General features: G+C 44.3%; 1 protein-coding gene across 6 annotated transcripts in view; it reads right to left on the bottom strand.

Annotated features, from left to right (window-relative positions):
• The window catches only part of agap1 (ArfGAP with GTPase domain, ankyrin repeat and PH domain 1), a 153,025-nt gene extending 139,606 nt beyond the window's left edge, over positions 1–13,419 (bottom strand). For 3 of the 6 annotated variants that reach the window (XM_088605707.1, XM_088605706.1, XM_088605701.1), the window contains exon 1: positions 11,253–13,419. In XM_088605707.1, coding sequence (XP_088461833.1) covers positions 11,253–12,639 — 1,387 coding nt within the window. In that variant the 5' untranslated portion in view covers positions 12,640–13,419. The remainder of the gene's footprint in view (positions 1–11,252) is intronic. The other 3 variants (XM_088605705.1, XM_088605702.1, XM_088605704.1) reach the window with 1 other exon arrangement.
• Positions 13,420–17,832: the final 4,413 nt, after the last annotated feature.

The following is a 17,832-nucleotide window of genomic DNA, read 5'->3' on the forward strand; positions in this document are numbered from 1 at the left end:
TGTGAAGCTTTGGAACAAGCTACCCAGCCAGTGGAAACCCTGAACACATGAGTGACATCTTCACATCAATTAGCAAATTGAAACTAAATGCATGGGATCAACTGAATGGTCTCTTCTCAGGAGGAGGTTTTATTATGCTCACTATCCTTCTCCTGTCTTCTTTCATGCCCTCCCTTGCAAAGGTGATCCTGGATTCACAGGAAGAAATGTTGCCCCGCACTATCATCTCACACATTCATTGCTACTATAAACAAGAACAAGTAACACAACAAAAGAAAAGGGCTCTCTCCTTACATATACACACAGGCTGACCATATTGTTCTGGTCTGAAAGAGAGAAATGAGGACAATGGCCTGAGACGATGTTCTGCGCCAACCCCCCTAATTCGCCCTCATCCCCAAGGGGCACTACACAAACACGGCTCCCCACAGCCCCCGTGCCTCCCGCTTTTCACAACCAGAAGCCTATTAACCACATCGCTCTTGGCTGTCACTGGGCACGTGCACTTCAACAGCAGCCTCGGCAACCAGCGCCGAGACGAGCCCAAGACAGGGAGAGCCCAGGGACCGGCCAATGGGAATGGAGCAGGGCAGAGCCAATCCAGCATTCCCGGGATTGTTGGGAAATCCAGCATGAACCCTGACATCCTGAAAGAGCCTAGACGCTAGTCTGGAGGATGAATGCTCCACGCACAGCACAGAGACTGACTGCCTACCCCACACCCAGCCTGCGCTACATACTACTTGGGCTAGACATGAGCCCTGCTTCCTTCTGGGTGAGGAGTCACAGGTACACGCAGAAAGAAAAAGCACCCAAAAAAGACACGATCATAATGCATGCACCTACTAAAGAAAAGCAACACTATAGTGCGTTGAGCTCATGAGAAACACGCAAATGAATGCTCACTCTGCAGCACATGAAATGAAAAGGATACCTACAGTAGTAGAGAACAGATCCACACCTCTACAATGGACAGGCCAAACCACTGATATATACTGGACACCCTAGACATGAATGAACAGTATTACTACATATCTGTTGTTTTTTCTATAATTTGTGAGCAACTCCCATCTATACTGATGGGCCGAATAAGAATGGCGACTGCCAGGTTTTTGTGGAAAGAGCTCTGAAACAGAAAGAGGAGGCAGTGAGGAATGTTGCTAGGTGGGTGTGGCAAGAGGCAGCAGTCAGGTCGGAACTGTTACAGTTAATCCCAGGGGGAGAACCAATTCACAAGAGCACCCCGAGGGATAGGTCTGCAGTGAGCACTTCAGCTTTTCTCTCCGGTCTCCGCCAGGAGACCAGTATGGAAATTCAATACCTCCGACAGCTGTTGACAGAGGCGACACTTACAATATTTATTTGATCACAACAACATTCAGCTTGCTTCGTTTCGATCAATTCGCCTGCAACATGCTTCACAGATGAAGTGGTGTTCTTTACCCAAAGGGTTGTGCAAGTATGGAACAACGTTTCTCCTATGAACCTTGGAACCTTGGATCAACTATCTAACTACCTCTCATTTATAACCTCTTATGTTTACATTCTTCAGAGCATCTGCAGTTCCTTTCCTTTTTATGTATACTTTCTACTACTTTTGCAAAAGTTTATTTTAGTCTGATCTGTCCATTGACCTTTTTTCAACTCTCCTGGCTCATCTTTGCAATTATGAGCAAAGAAAATTGTGTATCTGGCCTATCAAGATCTAATTAATGCATGGGTTACCCAAAAAATAATGTGTATATATTGGACTTAATTCACTATCATTAATATGAATTTACAAAATACAACTGCTTAACTGTAATGCAAAGATGATTAATGTAAAGTTTTGACTTTGCTGTCCCAACACATTTGGTAGACATTTTATATAAAACACTGGCACTTTATAAGACCTAAAGTAAACCATTAAAAACACCAATTTATGCCCCAAATAAAGGTCTTCTTAATACTTGTGGAATATTTATAAATAAAAATTAAAACTGGATCCCTGTGTCTAGGCTTGAGGCACGCTAGACTCAAGAGATTCCCCCATCATTCCAAGAGCACAGCTCTGCAAGCTGTTGAGAAATGAAAACCCCCCAGATTATTTCGGAATTCCCCGACAATCTCACAAAGGTCAGGGCTCAGTAATGACTAAAACTGTTGGTCTCTCCCTTCTTGCCTGTTTACCCTCTGCTTTACTTCTCCAAGAGTGCTATTTACCTGTGCAGTTCAGATTAGCTCCATGAAGCGCCACATTATTACCGTCACTTTGATTCACTGGCACTGTTTGCCGAAACAAATTGCAGTCAAATTCTTGCACTTTCCATTCCATTAGGTACAGTAAGCAATCCATTTAAACTGAGTATTTAACTGTCGCCTGTTGTGGTTCAACAGAAACACCAATTGAAACCTGATAACCTCATCATACAATTTGCATCACATTATCTTTTTAGTAGAGCCACCTCAGGGCCTAAACTGCATAAAAAGCTTCACATCCTTTCCTTTCACAAGAGGCTATGTATTATTAATGACTGGATCATAGCATCATTAATCATCATTTTGCTCTAAAGCATTCCTTATAATGCTCCTCTGGCAGAGGCACAGCCAAAAGCTGATGAAGCAGTGCGCAGGAGTGCAGCAATATACAATCCAGAAGATACCTACATCTGGCCACAGCACAGGGGTCACCATGAACTGTGGCCTGTGAGACATGCTGACGCAGACTTCATGCCTACTCCCTTTCACTAATCCCAAATCACACAGCATTTCCATAGAGCTTGGAGATAACCATTTCCACTCTTCTAGATTAGGAAGGAGTCCGGAGACATAGCTCTCTGTCTTCTGCATAGAGCAATATGAAGGCAGTCTCGAGCAACACAGTTATTCTGCAATGCATGGATTGCAACTACAATAAAGGTAGTGGCTGTGCTTGTGGTGGCAGGGGGTTTGCCAAGCACATACCAGCTCCCAGTCCTCTGTGTTCGCTCCAAGAGCTGACAGAAGAACACCAAAACCCACACTGGGAAGAAGCAACCAAGAAAGAATCTGGCTGGAGATGGTGCAAATCCCAGATCTAAAAAGGAGCCACTGTGGACCAATGGAGCACAGTTAACCGTCCCCGATCCCTGTGCTGGGAAGTTAAAGTGCTTTGCTTCAGTTATGCCAGAGCACGAGGCCGCAGGGGAACATGAGATTGTTTATTTACAACTCTGGATGAAGACAATGAGCATCAGATTGATTTCCACCCAGCTGAAAGGAAGACCTCAGGAATAACACCCTTATCAAAGACAACACATCACTGGGTTGTTACAGAACCACTGTACTTTCTGTACAGTAAAATACTCATCACTCAAATATATAAAGCAGCAGAGCATATAGCTTCAGTTACAAAACGGTTATACAGTCTTCTAATTTTGTCTCGGACACAGTTCCCAATTTAGAGCAGATTAAAGAGTTACGTTGATCGACATTACACTTCTGTATGTGCGAAAATTGCTGTACCTTACATTTATTTAGAACGATGTTCAGATTGCAAGCATCCACACAAAGTAATATGATCCCATTTTATTTTGTGACTTTTCGTTTTCTGCTGCTTGGCTTTTTGCTTTGCTAGCTTGTGCTTCATACAGCACCAGGAGAGTATGCTGTGTCTGATGTGTGTGTTGTGGGCTGCCTCATCAGAAAGTCACTAGTCTTTAAAGAGGGAGGAGGAGCATCTTCTTTCCTGACTATATACACTGCAAAGTCATAAAAATGTGATTTCCCTCAAGTCATCTTTCACTGCTACCCAGCATGTGGTCTAGACCCTGTAAAAACCAGAGGAAATTCCAGCTTAGCTCGCTAGAGGATAGAAAACAAATCTGTTTACTTAATAAAAAATGTGAATCCCACGCCCTGGCTGCACAGCCCTATAAACTCTATAAGGATCTCTTAACTTTTTTCTGATCTGGCTCATGATCATATGGAATTTCTACCATGTAAACACCTACGAGAACCTTCCTTCATGGAAAGTAAAACAAAAAACGTGTAGTGTGGTTTGGCCACAAACACATCAGTATTTTCAATAGCTGCACGGGACAAAAACGAGAAAATCAAATGGCAAAAATAGATATGGGGATATCCCATGGGGATAAGCAAAAAGCATCATAATACAGACACTAAATAGACCGAGAGAGCAGGAACCAGTTCTGCGGAGAAATCATGCCACACTTCGAAAAGAAGTTAGGCGGTCGGGCCCTGTACTAATCTAGTCCATCACCAGATTGTGAACAGACCTCATTCCCGACTGAAGCCGATCCTGCAGGTCATGCACACAGAAATACAATGAATTGTGTGGGTCCAGACACGCCCAGTAAAAACCACTAGCGAGATTTTTAATAAGCGCCGATGAAGTAAAAGAAGAGACGAGCACAGTCTGCCAAGGTCCAGCAAACATGCCCGGCCGCACGGATACGTGCCTCAGCATCTGGCTATCCCATGAGCACGAGCTCTGACACTAATCTCGCCGCCGTACACACACTGACCTTAATACCCGCTTCGCAATCAGTGGACCAGAAAGGCATACACACAGCTGGCAGGAAACCGGGCGCTTTAAACCGAGAAAAAAACCCATATCTAAGTTCATAACATATAGACACAATGTGGCCGGGATCCCATTTAATCAGAGGGATTTAGCTGTGATCTTTCGGAGTTAAGCAGCATGGAATTAGGCCAGTACTTGAAACGTATAGTATACTTTTCCTAATCTCCACACAATACCCAGATAGGAGATCCTAATGTGTGAGGCTAGGGGGTCCATTTAGCTGCAAGATTCTGAAAGAGGTCTTGAGAGAGTGATGTAGGTAAAGGAGACCAGAGAGGAAAGGGAGCACGCTGTTTCCCCATTTTTCCTTCCATCTTTGTCCGTATCGCAGTTGTCACAGTGGGCACAGCGGCTAACAGCCTGAACTACAAGTGAACTGCTGACTCTTACCACTAGACCACTTACCTTTGATCTTGCTCAAACACTGGCATGAAGCCTTTAAAACAACAGTCTACACTTGTCAGGTCCCCCGGCTCACACCTCAGCATTAGTTCCCACTGGCTAACAACACTTTATACTGAGTACTGTGTACTACACACCTTCTGAAACAGATGAAAGGCTGTAACTCCTCAAGCAAAAAGGCATATCTTACATCCTTATGGAGCCTCTCTTCAACTTGGCATGGAGTGAATGACTCTAGTGTAAGCACTGCATGTTAAATTCACTTCCCAAACTCATAGAGGAACGGACTAAATTAAAGAGGTCTCAATGGGGAAAAAAAGGAACATGACAACATTCTGATTTAATATTGCACTCTCTTATGCCAAAGTGCCCCCGCTGATGGATTTGGGATTGCTCGTTATGCAAGAGCATTATAAATGACGATACTACGCATGTGGGCATTAATCCCTTCCAGGATTGTAAACCCTACTCTCTAGCTACACACCATATGAAGTGCCATTAATGTCCAGTAACAACTGCATCCTTTGGGAAGCAAGTGAAAGCAACAGGAATTTGCCAGCACAAGTGTTTTCTCACCTCTTAAAAGAAAAAAAAAACTGAAAACTTCCCCAGCTCTGCTTAAACAGGAAGCATTATCCCACACCAGAGCGCTGGCCTATTTATCTCCATGAGGCAGAGAGGGTGTCTGAGGCAACTGTACTGTATGTAAAAAGGGTCAGTGGAAAAGCTGGCACTGTAAAACAGCTCTCACAGCAAGAGTTTTCCATGACTGGGCCTGTGATAACTCCAGGAATGCCGCTGAAGAAAGGCGCTCGGGAGAGTCGTTCCTGTGGAAAGTGTGAACGCATCAAGGCGGAAGACTGGCTGTGCACCACAGAAGACATTTATAGTCAGCACAGATCCAGGAGCACAGCACAGTGTCCTAATTTAGAAGAACACACAATGGAATTTTTATACACTGCTAAGTCTCCATCAGGCAGTGCTGCTAGAAGCTTTGTTGGGACAGGAAGCCTTGGCGTGCATCTATAAGGAGAAAACATTCGTCCTACACAAGGGCCAACAAGCAGCTGAAGAAGAATAGCACAGGGTACAGGGTACAAGCACAGATCTCAGACTTCATGGGCCACTGCTGTCGGCACAAGCACAAGAGAGCAGCTCAGCACAGTAGCTTGAATTAAGAGTGACAAGACCAAATACTCAGTGCCAAGCATGCTGTGCTTTCTCGACAGGAAGACTCTAAGCCCATTCTGCAGCTCTTTGTAAAACCTTCATTCCTCTTTGTAAGACCCAGATGTAGTGTTCCAGCAAGCACGTTCTGAAGTGATGAACACTCCATAAAGACCTTCACAAAAGCTTTAGAGCACTTCAACCACACAGGACAAGTAAAAGGTTTCTTCACCTTATTTCTTTAATTTATACAGTAACATGCAGACTGATTCTCTGAAAATTACTGATCATCAGTTAGGGAGCAGGCAGCGATAATGAAGAAACTCCATGCAATTTCAAAACCCGATGAATCTGAAGTTCTTAAACCACGCATTGTCAATATCAATGGTTATTCATGAATCCAACAAATAAAAAAACGTCAGTCTCAGTACATCACATGCAGGAAATTAAGGAGGTTATCCCTCTCTGGCCGGGCAATGCAGTATATGGAAAGAGACACGCTTTGACGACTCTTTCCAAATAAATTGAAATTGAGCGTGTGGCTGGCTTCCACACCTGGATCACAACACAAGTCCCATCCCAGTAGTCCCACAGTTCAGAGGCATGGAGCAGGTGACCAAATAATGTCATGTAATAATAATGCATAGGAAGTAACACAGCAGTCGGTTATATTAGTGGGATTCTCCAAATTGAAAATAATGGCAGCAGAGAGCTTAAGGCAGCTCCTTTGTGTGCAATTGGTTTGCTGAACAACTGTTTTGATTTTTGCAACATTTATTTTAATGGCAGTTTAACAACGCCCCTGACGGAGGGCTCTTTGCGAGCCTCGTTATTTTTATGGCGCACCTGTTTAGTGTCTCGGCAGCCAGAACTAGCCACCACGGACCCATTACCACAGACCCACAAATCACGCTGCGCTCGTTCGGCGCGGGGGAAAGAAAGAGAGGCGCAGAAGAGCGACTTCATTGCCCTGAGCAGAAGAGATCGCTCACTGCAGATGGACTCCACATCCTTAAGACCGTCATGCATTAATAAGGAGAAGAAGAGCACCACGTTCACTGCCCGGTCTATCAAGCACACTAACGAAAGGCATATTTTCCCCCATACGCTGCCTGACTCTTCCTCTGCGGAACAGTAACACCTGCAAAAACCAAGGCCGGGCCGGAAATTTCACAAGTCACCATTTGCTTTTAAACTTTGAACACTTCTTTCATTATGGCTGCCTCCGACCCTCTCCTATAAAATGTGTATACGTGTTATACCGGCTGGCTATCACTTAAAGTGGAGACAATTTTATTAAAACATGTTAACCGCGAGATAACATCTGCATACACTGTTTTCACTGACAAAGATAACATTGACGGCACCAGTCGGCATTCGGAACTTTGTTGATCAAACCTATCCATTGATCGAATCATGCAGATAGCTATGCTTATTTCACACCATGCGAGCAGCAGCTGCCAAAATCAATGGCAAACTTGGTTAGCAACTGAATATACTTACAGAATTAATTAATATAGATACAGCTGTTCAAAACGCATATAAAAATATCCCTTGACATTTGCATATACGTCAGTAGTCAGGAGACCTTCATTGTAAATTAAGATTTAACACCAGAAGTAATGAAACACTTAGACTGTCATATGACATTTATTAAGCACCGTGCAAAGCAAATGTTGCAAAGCAGAGCACCGTGCAAAGCAGAGACCGCTAATCCATTTTTTTTTTGCTGGCATCAGTTCTGAACCCTGACCTAAAAGATAAGACCCTTATCATAAATGTATTCGATCTCATCTGGCCATCATAGCATTTTAATACGCTTGCATACACTTTGTCTGTTTTGTCTATTTCAAAGAAGAAATCTGAAAAGAGAGAAAACATTTTGAAGGGAACGTTGCCTGTAAACCACAGTTAAGGAGCGACTTTCAAGCTCCTCTGCCCCAGATGGGCAGCCCCGAAGACAAAGTTAATCAACACCATTCCATTTTTACATTTCGAATGGAAGACAATACTAATCCACACTGTTGAAATTTTACACTACACAGCCCCCCTATGTCCATACTGATGATGTCCATACCACGTCCATGATGATGACGACGCATCAGCCCAGCAAACAGGCCTCAAACCCTGCACTCTGGAAAGCCCAGTCACACTACACTTGACCTGAGACCAAAGGTGCTGTGATTGGCCTTGGTTGCCTGAGTGGGCGTGGGTTCAAATCTCATTCACAAGATCTTGGTGGCTCAGTATGCGATAAGAGCAGATTAGGGGAGCGTGCTGGAAGGTGGGGCTACATAGGCCGCAAGTTTCTTTTGGGGTGTCTCAGGCCAACTGTAGGTATACTGAGAATTAAACAGGGTTTAGGGTGAAAGATGATGTGGGACCAGGGTACTCGATGGACACTAGCTTCTGGGACCAGATCTGACTTTTGCACAATCCAACACCTCTGCTGGAGTGGGACCCATCTAACAAGAACTACAGTCACAACCTTGGTGCTGGAGAGCCACAGTGCAGTTATAGTCTTGAGGAAGGTCCCCTCTTACTCAAGTCTGGGAAAACCTATAAGTTTTTGATTAATTAAGCAAGTAATAAGAAATTAAATGCCAGTCCTTGAGCACTGAAAAGGATTGAAACTATGATTCAAGACTATCTCTGAATCATAACATTTAACCTGCTTAATTTATCAAAATTAAAATGCACAGCACCTTGAAGATTTAATGGCGACCCATAACACCTGCTGGACTGGGGGTCTCCAGGACCAGCTTCAGTTACCTGATACAGTGGAACGCCAATACTTATTTTAAATACCCTAAGCCCCAATGCGAGTACAGGACAGGGCAGTTGCTACTGGTGGTTCTGATAAACAGCCTCAAGCTGTGCTGTGAAAGGGGCTTGAGGCTAATTAATATTAACCAGCTGGCTGGATTCTTTTTTCCACATGCTTTTCTGTTTACGACCAGACCTGCGGGGTCTCCTTCTCACCTCATAAGACTGACAGCCATGCTGTCATTCATGCTGGACAGAACTGATACTGAGAAGGTCCCGACTCAATCGGCTGTCTGAATGATCTGAATCATTCTGCTGAAAAATCCATGCTCTGATGTGTTGTTCCTTAATGCAAATGCTGATCTGGGCTGCTCTTAATCACTCAGACCCTAATTTCACGCGTGCAATTTTCATTAGTTCTGCATCGCTTTCAATCTAGGACGCGGTCTGGATGTGCCACTACCTGACAACCTACCATCAAGAGTGAAAGGGAAAGAGAGTTGGAATTAAGAAGGGAAATGGCACAGACATAACACGGTCTGACAGCAGAGTGACCCAGTGGTTAAGGATAGCTTCTAAAAACCCCTGGGCTTTCCTCACTGTTATATGACTAATGTTAGCTGCTTATAGTAATGAAAGTGTAAGCAAATAATTCAGTATTCAGAAAGCACCATCTGGACTACAATTACAATAATTCCTACGGATTCATGATGAAAAGCTTCACAAAAATCAGATATGCTAGACCCACAACGTGTGGCTTCTGGACCGGATGTCTGATTTGGTTTTTTACCACACCACGGACAGTGATTTTGGAAGCTTACATTTCTTGAAAGGAGCTACAGATAATATTGCATGATTGACAGTATTGCAGAATCACTGATCCTAAATATCTAAATATCAGCAAGAGTAGATACTACACTTGACCTGAGACCAAAGGTGCTGTGATTGGCCTTGATTGCTTGAGTGGGCGTGGGTTCAAATCTCATTCACAAGGTCTTGGTGGCTCAGTATGCAATAAGAGCAGATCAGGGGAGTGTGCTGGAAGGTGGGGCTACATAGAGCCCAACTTTCTTTTGGGGTGTCACAGGCCAACTGTAGGTATACTGAGACTTAAACAGGGTTAAGGGTGAAAAATGACAGTTAATAATGCATTTACAGAAACACTACAATTAACAGGAACAAGCACAAAATGTCTTCTCCATTTTTTCTCTTGAAGCAGTGCAATAAACACACAAATCATGCGAAGAATCAGATTCTGCAGAACGTACATTTCTTCAGCACAGGGAATTAAAGAGAGCGCAGCTGAACTAAAGACAGGTCAAAAAATAAGTAAGGGGGAACAGAAACAAAGTGAAAGCGGCCACCAGTATTAAAGGCTTTGAATGAAAACACACGCCGCCACCTCCGTTATCCAGTTTAGGAGATTAGCCATGCTTCAGATCACTGCAAAAGGACCAACAGCAGAAATTTGGGAAAAGCCTTTGTACTGCCTGCTCGGAGGGCTCCTCACAGACGCGTATCAGGAAGATCTTCATCAGACACTGGCGCGCTGACACCAGATGGCCGTGCACACTGCTCAGGCAGGTAATTAACGACAGAAAAATCATTAGACGTAGAAACAAAGAGTGAAGGGGTGATGGGGAGGAGACTGAAAGAAACCAAACACCAACCATGAGTCCTTCGTCTCCTCCATTGGCTGCAAGAGGCCACAGTGTTTGACACTAATAACGCAGAAACTGTAAAATGTTTCTGGAGGATGCAGAGAGTAAACAAAGGACAGTAAAATGACAAGTTTGTGCAACTTCATGCCTTCATCACAAATCATCATGCAGGTATTTCAGACTCAGAAACCAATGGCAAAATACTATTTACTACAAACTATGTCTTGTAGGAAGATTATTAAGTGCGAAAAAGTCTTACTAGAGATGTTCAGAAAGTCTCTACAATGATGTGTGTGTGTAAGGGGGGGAGGGGTGCGACACCAGGTGAGTTAAAAAGCAAATGAGGCTGAAAGGTTTACTGGTACTTTCACAAGAGCTTCCAAATAAACACTCCCTGCAAATACACACAACCTGACAAATCCTGGCATCTGACGCTCTCGGTATATAGCCGCGGGTGGGCCTCCCGTGAACGAGGCACTGAGGAGCTGAACAGCACGGAATGCAATACAAACAGAAACACAAGAGTACCGGCTTAACACTCTAGTCCCCACCTTCCTGTCCAAAAGCAAACAGCACCTTTTCGACCACGCTCCCTCCCCCCTACCTCTCTGAAGACACACAAGCCCTCTAAGCAGCTCCTTTACGCTTTCAAACCTGAGCATAGGAGAAAAAAAAAACGGAAGATGCATTACCCTTGAGTGGCGATCCATTAACGCTCTCCGTGCTGGACTGTGAGCATCCCAAAGCGGCCCTTTTCTGAGAACTCAGAAACCCCTTCTTGCTGTGGTCCCTCAAGGACTTGCCGCTGGGGCTGGTGACAGGCGTGGACGTGCCGTCCTTCTTGGAGAAAATCCCACTGAAAAAACGAAGCAGCCGGCGCTCCTGCCCGCTGGAGCGCACCCCGCCCCGGAGGAAACCCTCCTTCTCCTCCAGGTGCTTCTCGGCGAGCCGGTGCAGGTCGCTGTTATCCAGGGTCCTGTTCTTGCCCTTCGCCCTGTCCCACCGGCTGAGCTCGGTGAGGGAGTCCGTCTTGTTCAGCACTTCCCCCACGTCCAGCGTGTTCCTCTTCTCGCTGCCCCCCGACTCTTCGAAAGCGGGGTTCTGCAGCACCACGGCGGCCGGCGACCCCTCTTCCCCCTGGCCGATGCAGCTGGAACTGCTGTGGTGCTTCTCCCGGGTTAAGGCTTTGATCCTAAGGAGCTCCCCTCCGGTCCAGTGCCGGAAACTGAAGCTCCGGCGGAGCAGGCTGGGGTGCCTCTTCAGCGGAGGTGTCTGTGGGAGCGGTTCACCTGACTTGGCATCGGTTTTAGGGCTCATGGACGGGGACCCGACGCTGCAACATTCATTCTGAGCCGCGCTGCAGCTCGGAGAGGCACCGCAATCGCCCTGCACCCGAGTTTCGCCTGCGACGCAGATGCTGTGGACCCCAGTACCCTCGCCCGACTCTGGAACAGAAATACCACCTACTAGCTCCTTCTCACACCCGGTGGTTTCGCTCCCTGTCGTTATCGCCGTTACACCCGTCTCTCTAGTGCAAATATCGCTTTTCAGCCCTTTCGTGGCCGGACTGTCCACTGAACCCACCACATTTCTTTTATTCTGCAAGGCTACGTTCAGAGAGGCGACCATGCTCACGGGGCGCCCCGGGCACCCGGCCGCCTGGGGCTCCGCTTGCACGGCTCCGCTGCCTTCGCCAGCCTCCCTCAGCTTGAAAGACAGGTCCTTGTGGAAGTGGTGCGTCTTCCTGGAGATTTTTAACCGGCCCAATTCCAGGTGACCCGTGCTAAAAGTCCTGAAGTTTCGCAGGTAGTTCTGAGCGGAGAAGTCGTCGGTCTCGTCCTCCTCCACCAGCTCTTCCAGCAGGCAGCTGCGCTGGATCTCCGAGGCGCCCTCCCGCCGGTACGCGCCCGCTTTTGAGATGTCGAGCCGCCGGTGAGCCGAGCCGCTGCCATCCCCGCTCCCTCCTCCCTCCGACAAACTCTCCTTTTTCACCAGAGTGAGAGAAATCCGGTACACCGTTTTTCTTTGTGGGGTTCCCCTTTCCATCCTTTCGGGGTAATTACCATCCAGAAGGTACATTCTTTAGTGACGGGGAGGGACAAAAGAAACGAACGCAAACGAAGGTCCTTTCGAATTAACGTAGGATCACCGAAACGTGGACCACGCAAAAACACCGGGAATGCACGCAGCCATTATGTTCCTAGTAATAAGAGTGCGTGGAAATTGTAACAAAATTGAACAGTAAAGATAAATAGCTACAGAATGTTTGACTAAGTAGGATAAAGAAAATGTGCAAAAAATGTGCAAACAGTATTCCGTGGTTCCAACCAATAAGACGTTTAAAAGGTGCTTATCTCCAGGTAAAAATGCATTGCGCCCGTGCCAATGATGAGTCCCTTCAAGCAAATGTTTTCGAAGCCAACATTTGTATAAACGCTATTGCCTCGGTGCGAACATTGCACACACAAAAAGAAAGACCTTTGAAAAACATCAGATTCCAAGAGGTGTGGAGCAAGCAAAGACACAAGGTGAGTGTTAAGAAAAATAAAACCACCAATCCAACTGTCTCGACCCTCCTGATCTCTCTCGGCTTCTCCGGGGCGAATCACTGGATCGCTGCAAAAATATTATCGTAGTCTTGTATCCCCATCAAACTGAGTGCTCCGACCACTTCCCGCTGCGGCGCTCTCTCGCTGTTAACGGTGATGAAGTGCTTTTGTTTCCATTATTGTGATGGTGATTATGATGGAAACGATGTGCCCCGGATTGTGCACAGAAACACAAACACGGTGCTCCCACCAGCGAGAAATGAGCGCGTTGAAGAAATCTCCTCTCCCCCCCCCGGCAGCTATCCTCTCCCGCACACAGGGACTCGCAGCTAGAAAACACGAAGCGGATCTCGGAGTGAGGACCCTGAGCACATATGAAGATGACTGTAAAACCACACTTAAGGAGTACTAAATACTAAGGCCCTACATAAACTATAGAAGAAAGGTTTGCATTTGAGAAAAGACACCCAAATCTATGTTTAGACATTAAAATAAATACAGTATGAAACTATATTTCCTCCCAGTGGTTGTCTGTCCAAGCACAACGGGCCTGCTTCTGTCCAAATATTTATTACAATAGGTTAAAAGTACATTTAATAACATTTGCCATAACGTTAAGCGTTCGGTTAGTTTTGAACTAATCTGAACTAGAACCTGTACCGTAATTAATAACAGAATATAGTTTCGGGTTTTTTGCCACAAAAAGTAAAGTAAAACCACAGCTTATAAAGCTGATTTTTCTAAAACTATACATTGACTTAGAAAAAGTCAAACACCCGCAGATGTGTGAGGACTGATAAGGACTGAAAAGATATGTGTTCCTCTCTGCTGGGGAGGACCCCCGACACCCCTAATCTGTTTTTCGCGTTTGAAAAACAAAATCAGCTTTTGTTTACGTTTTAAACGCGTCGGGTCCGAAATCTATCCCGTGTTTTGCGGCGCTCCGCTCTCGGGGGGTGGAGCCGTTCTTTCCCTGTCCTGTCAGTCAGCGCTGGTTCCAAACCCACAATCCCGGGGCAGCAAGCTTTGCTCGACTCTATGCATCCGTGGGGTTTAAGGTTAATACTCGGATATTTATTAACTGCAGTACGGCCCCAGTATACGGAATTTAACCCACTCATCAATCCCCGTGCTGTCTAGCGGTGGAGTCGGTCGTATGAAAAGGTGCGTGCAGCGACCAGCTCGGCGTGGATTCCTCAATTCCAAAATACTGTACCCCTGTCGGCGCCAGTTACATCATCATCGCAAGACCGTGCTTTATCTAAAAAACGTACAGTAGATGCACAGGAAGGGGTAGCTTTCTTATTTTTTACTCCTGTCTTCAAGACAAAGACATTCACAAACTGCACATGAGATGTTCGGCACATACATTTTCCAGAGCGAAGGGTAATGTTATGCACGAACGTAGAGTTCTGCATTTGGCAAGCCTGTACGCAACAATACTAAAGTTCATTCTTCTTGTATGCATTATAATCTCCACAGGATTCCTCCACCAGCATGAACGAGACTATACAGAAGGGACACTGCATTCCACACTGTTCGGTCTTACAAAGTGGTCTGTCCACAGTACATAACAAATTCAGATCACATTCCCGTTGCACACTGTACAACTGAGGGAAACTGTTAGCAAACAGCTCTACTACAGCTTCAGTAAACTACAATTCATAATCTTTGAAGTACATTACAATCTGTGGCTTTTGCTCACCTGCTATATCAGCAGGTTTCACCCCAGCTCCAACTAACACCCTCTTAGGGCACCTTTTTGATGTACCGTATCAAGGTTTCTATTAAAATAGAACGGAATTTTATCTAAGTTACACATTACTATTATTTTAGCTAAGTGTAAAAGTGGTTTACATTTGTAAGCAGTTACTATATTCTGTATTACCTATTTCTTGGTTATTTTCCTGAAGAAATCTGAGTGAAATACTCAGAACACACGCAAGGGAACAGTACCAAAATACACCACCCTGTCCTTAAAGACACAACCGTTTGACTCCAAAGCCCTAACCACTCCTCCTTAGTGCTGCCATACATGTACTACCCTACCATTTTACTAGAGATGTTAACTATATATCTCTGAGAGATTAAACTTTACCTACACTATTGTACATTAGCCGTCTTTTTTACTTTACAGGTTAAACACATTAATTCTTCCCTAATGACCGGATACTGCCCACTGACTGGGAAATTGCTAATACAGCTCCCAAAAAAGGCCAAAAAACAAATTAATTACAGACCAATAAGCCTATATCTTACTTGTATTTAATGTAAGGTTATGGAACAATAATCATATCTGAACTAGAGGATCATCTGTATAGTGACAGAATTCTAGTAGATTATTTGCCTGGATTTTTAAAAGCCAGGTTTTGCTTAACTTGCAACAGCAAATGGATACAAGCAGAATGCATCGTATGGCATATTCACAGTTTTCTTTTAAAATATTTTCAAACTGCAGGCAGAAGACATTTAAAGTAATCTTTGGATTAAAAATTCGGTTAATGGATAGGAAACAGATACTAGATAAGGGATGAATGTTAAATTTGTGGTGATGTGATTAATGGAGTACCACTAATCCTCCTAATGAATAGCAATGACTCCAATTCTGGAATAGTTAGAATTTATCCATTTTGAAACTGATACCAAAGAAGCACTAAAAATGACAAACCGTATTTGTATTCGTGTTCAGGTGCAGAAGTAAACATAAAGAGGTTTAAGAAGCACGTTGATTTGGTGCATTTCTATCCAGTATTGCCATGATATCACAAGGAAAACTTTTGCCATGATGGTGAAACTTGAAGATCAGAAAAGCGTCAAATGATTACAGCATTAAATCAAAAATCTTTTGTTGACATTTCCCTGTACTACATTGTAGGATAACAATTTCAGAATGTGCTATTGATAACACTGTTGCATAATGAGAACAACAACATTTGAATACATGTCTTGTATAATACGAAGCAGTGATGCCTTTCTCTAACACCAATCTCTTGTAAGCTTATCCCATCTAAAACCCTATGGGTCTGTTTTTAAATTATGAGGAAACAAGGTATTCAGAAAATAGGAGATGCGTATTATGATTATTTAAGGAATAGCTTTCAAATACCTCCAACACACTTTAATTACAGATCTGGACAAACAAATGCTCAATCAATGAAGGAAGAGCCTCTGTTAAAGCTTCACTATTCATTACTTGACTCCATATAACTCAAGGCCACTCGGTCATACTTATCTCTCAAACAGATCAGATTTTATTGCTGAGCTCATTTTTGAGTACTAACTGAAAAACAACGGGGATGGGAGAGAGAGATCTGGGAATTCCTCTTACAAATGAGCTACAACAGGATAATTGTGAGAGCATTCTCAGGGGTCCTGCATTAATTCAAGATAAAAGGCCAGTACAAATGTATCTATAAGATCTATTCAACACCTATGTGACTGATTAAAAATGATCCTTTTCCTTTGTGCTCAGGATGGTTCATTTTTGCATACTATCTGGACATGTCCGAAACATCAACGTAGCTCTTAAAATGATTTTCAGGATTCTTTGACAAAGATCTACATTTAAGTCCATGTTGTGGGCTATCCTTGGAGAGTCTTAAAAAACGGAATCTACCTCTTGAGTTGATAGTTTTCCTGTTTAGCTTTGACTGCTGCCAAAAGATGTGTAATATTTGAATGGAATCAGGACGATCAGCATAGTGTATCTCCATGGACTCATGAAGTAAATTCCACTATGCCCCTTGTGACTGTTACTTGCAATGTGAGAGGCACACTTCATTTTCTTGAGAAAATGTGGCAACCCTAGTTACAATGCATTTACTCTGATGAAGCTAGCTTAACACCTTAAACATAAAGATCTGATGTTATAATTATTAGCACTTTATATGTGTCTTTTCCCCTGTTACTTCATTGATAGGAATACAGATCACTGTCAGTAAACATGTAAGCTTTGTAATACTTTCAGAAAACCTAACAAGCTTTTTCCAAAGAAAACTCCTTATGCCAGCCTCCTCATGGCTGAGTCCTGGACTCTTGACCTTTCGTGCTTCTTTGTCTATTTGACCGACAGGCACTACAGGACTGAAAAGAGCTACGCAGAACAGATAATACTGCTCAGGGAATTTCTCTTCCTCACAGATAAAAAAAACAAAAAATGAAACGCAGAACTCATTGATAAGCAGAACAGCTGCTCGTAACTAAACTTTATAATACAGCAGAGAAGTACTGCTGCTGACAGTCATATATTACATCAGTTCTTTCACTGGCAATGTCCCCACCATTGATGTTAGCACAGTGTAATAAAGCCGTGTTCCATTACGCTGCACTGTACCAAATCAAATTCCCTGCCAACTGCATCTTTAAACAAGTCAGTGTTCAGTTTTTTCCCAGGGGTTTGTCAGAATTACCCGACAGTACCATGTTTAAGTGCAGGTTTGCTACCATATTGAGAGTTTACGACAACTGACAATTACTATCTAGTCAGGCTTTCAAAATACATCAGCAACCATATCAGTATATCTCCCCGTGGCTCAGAGCCGCCCCCTTAGTTGTATTCCATATGGGCTACATCACTTCCTGAGTTCTGCCTTGACAGTCTTCCCAGCCTACAGCTTTTCCCCTCACTGTCTCCTTCAGTCCCCAGAGAGGGGTCGTGGGCAGTGCATTACCCCTTATCTCTCCTGCCAAACTCCCTCATCTCCTGTTCTACTTCAGCTTCTGC

This window comes from Lepisosteus platostomus, chromosome 14 (genome assembly GCF_059453375.1).
Source record: "Lepisosteus platostomus isolate fLepPlt1 chromosome 14, fLepPlt1.hap1, whole genome shotgun sequence".
Lineage (NCBI taxonomy): Eukaryota > Metazoa > Chordata > Actinopteri > Semionotiformes > Lepisosteidae > Lepisosteus > Lepisosteus platostomus.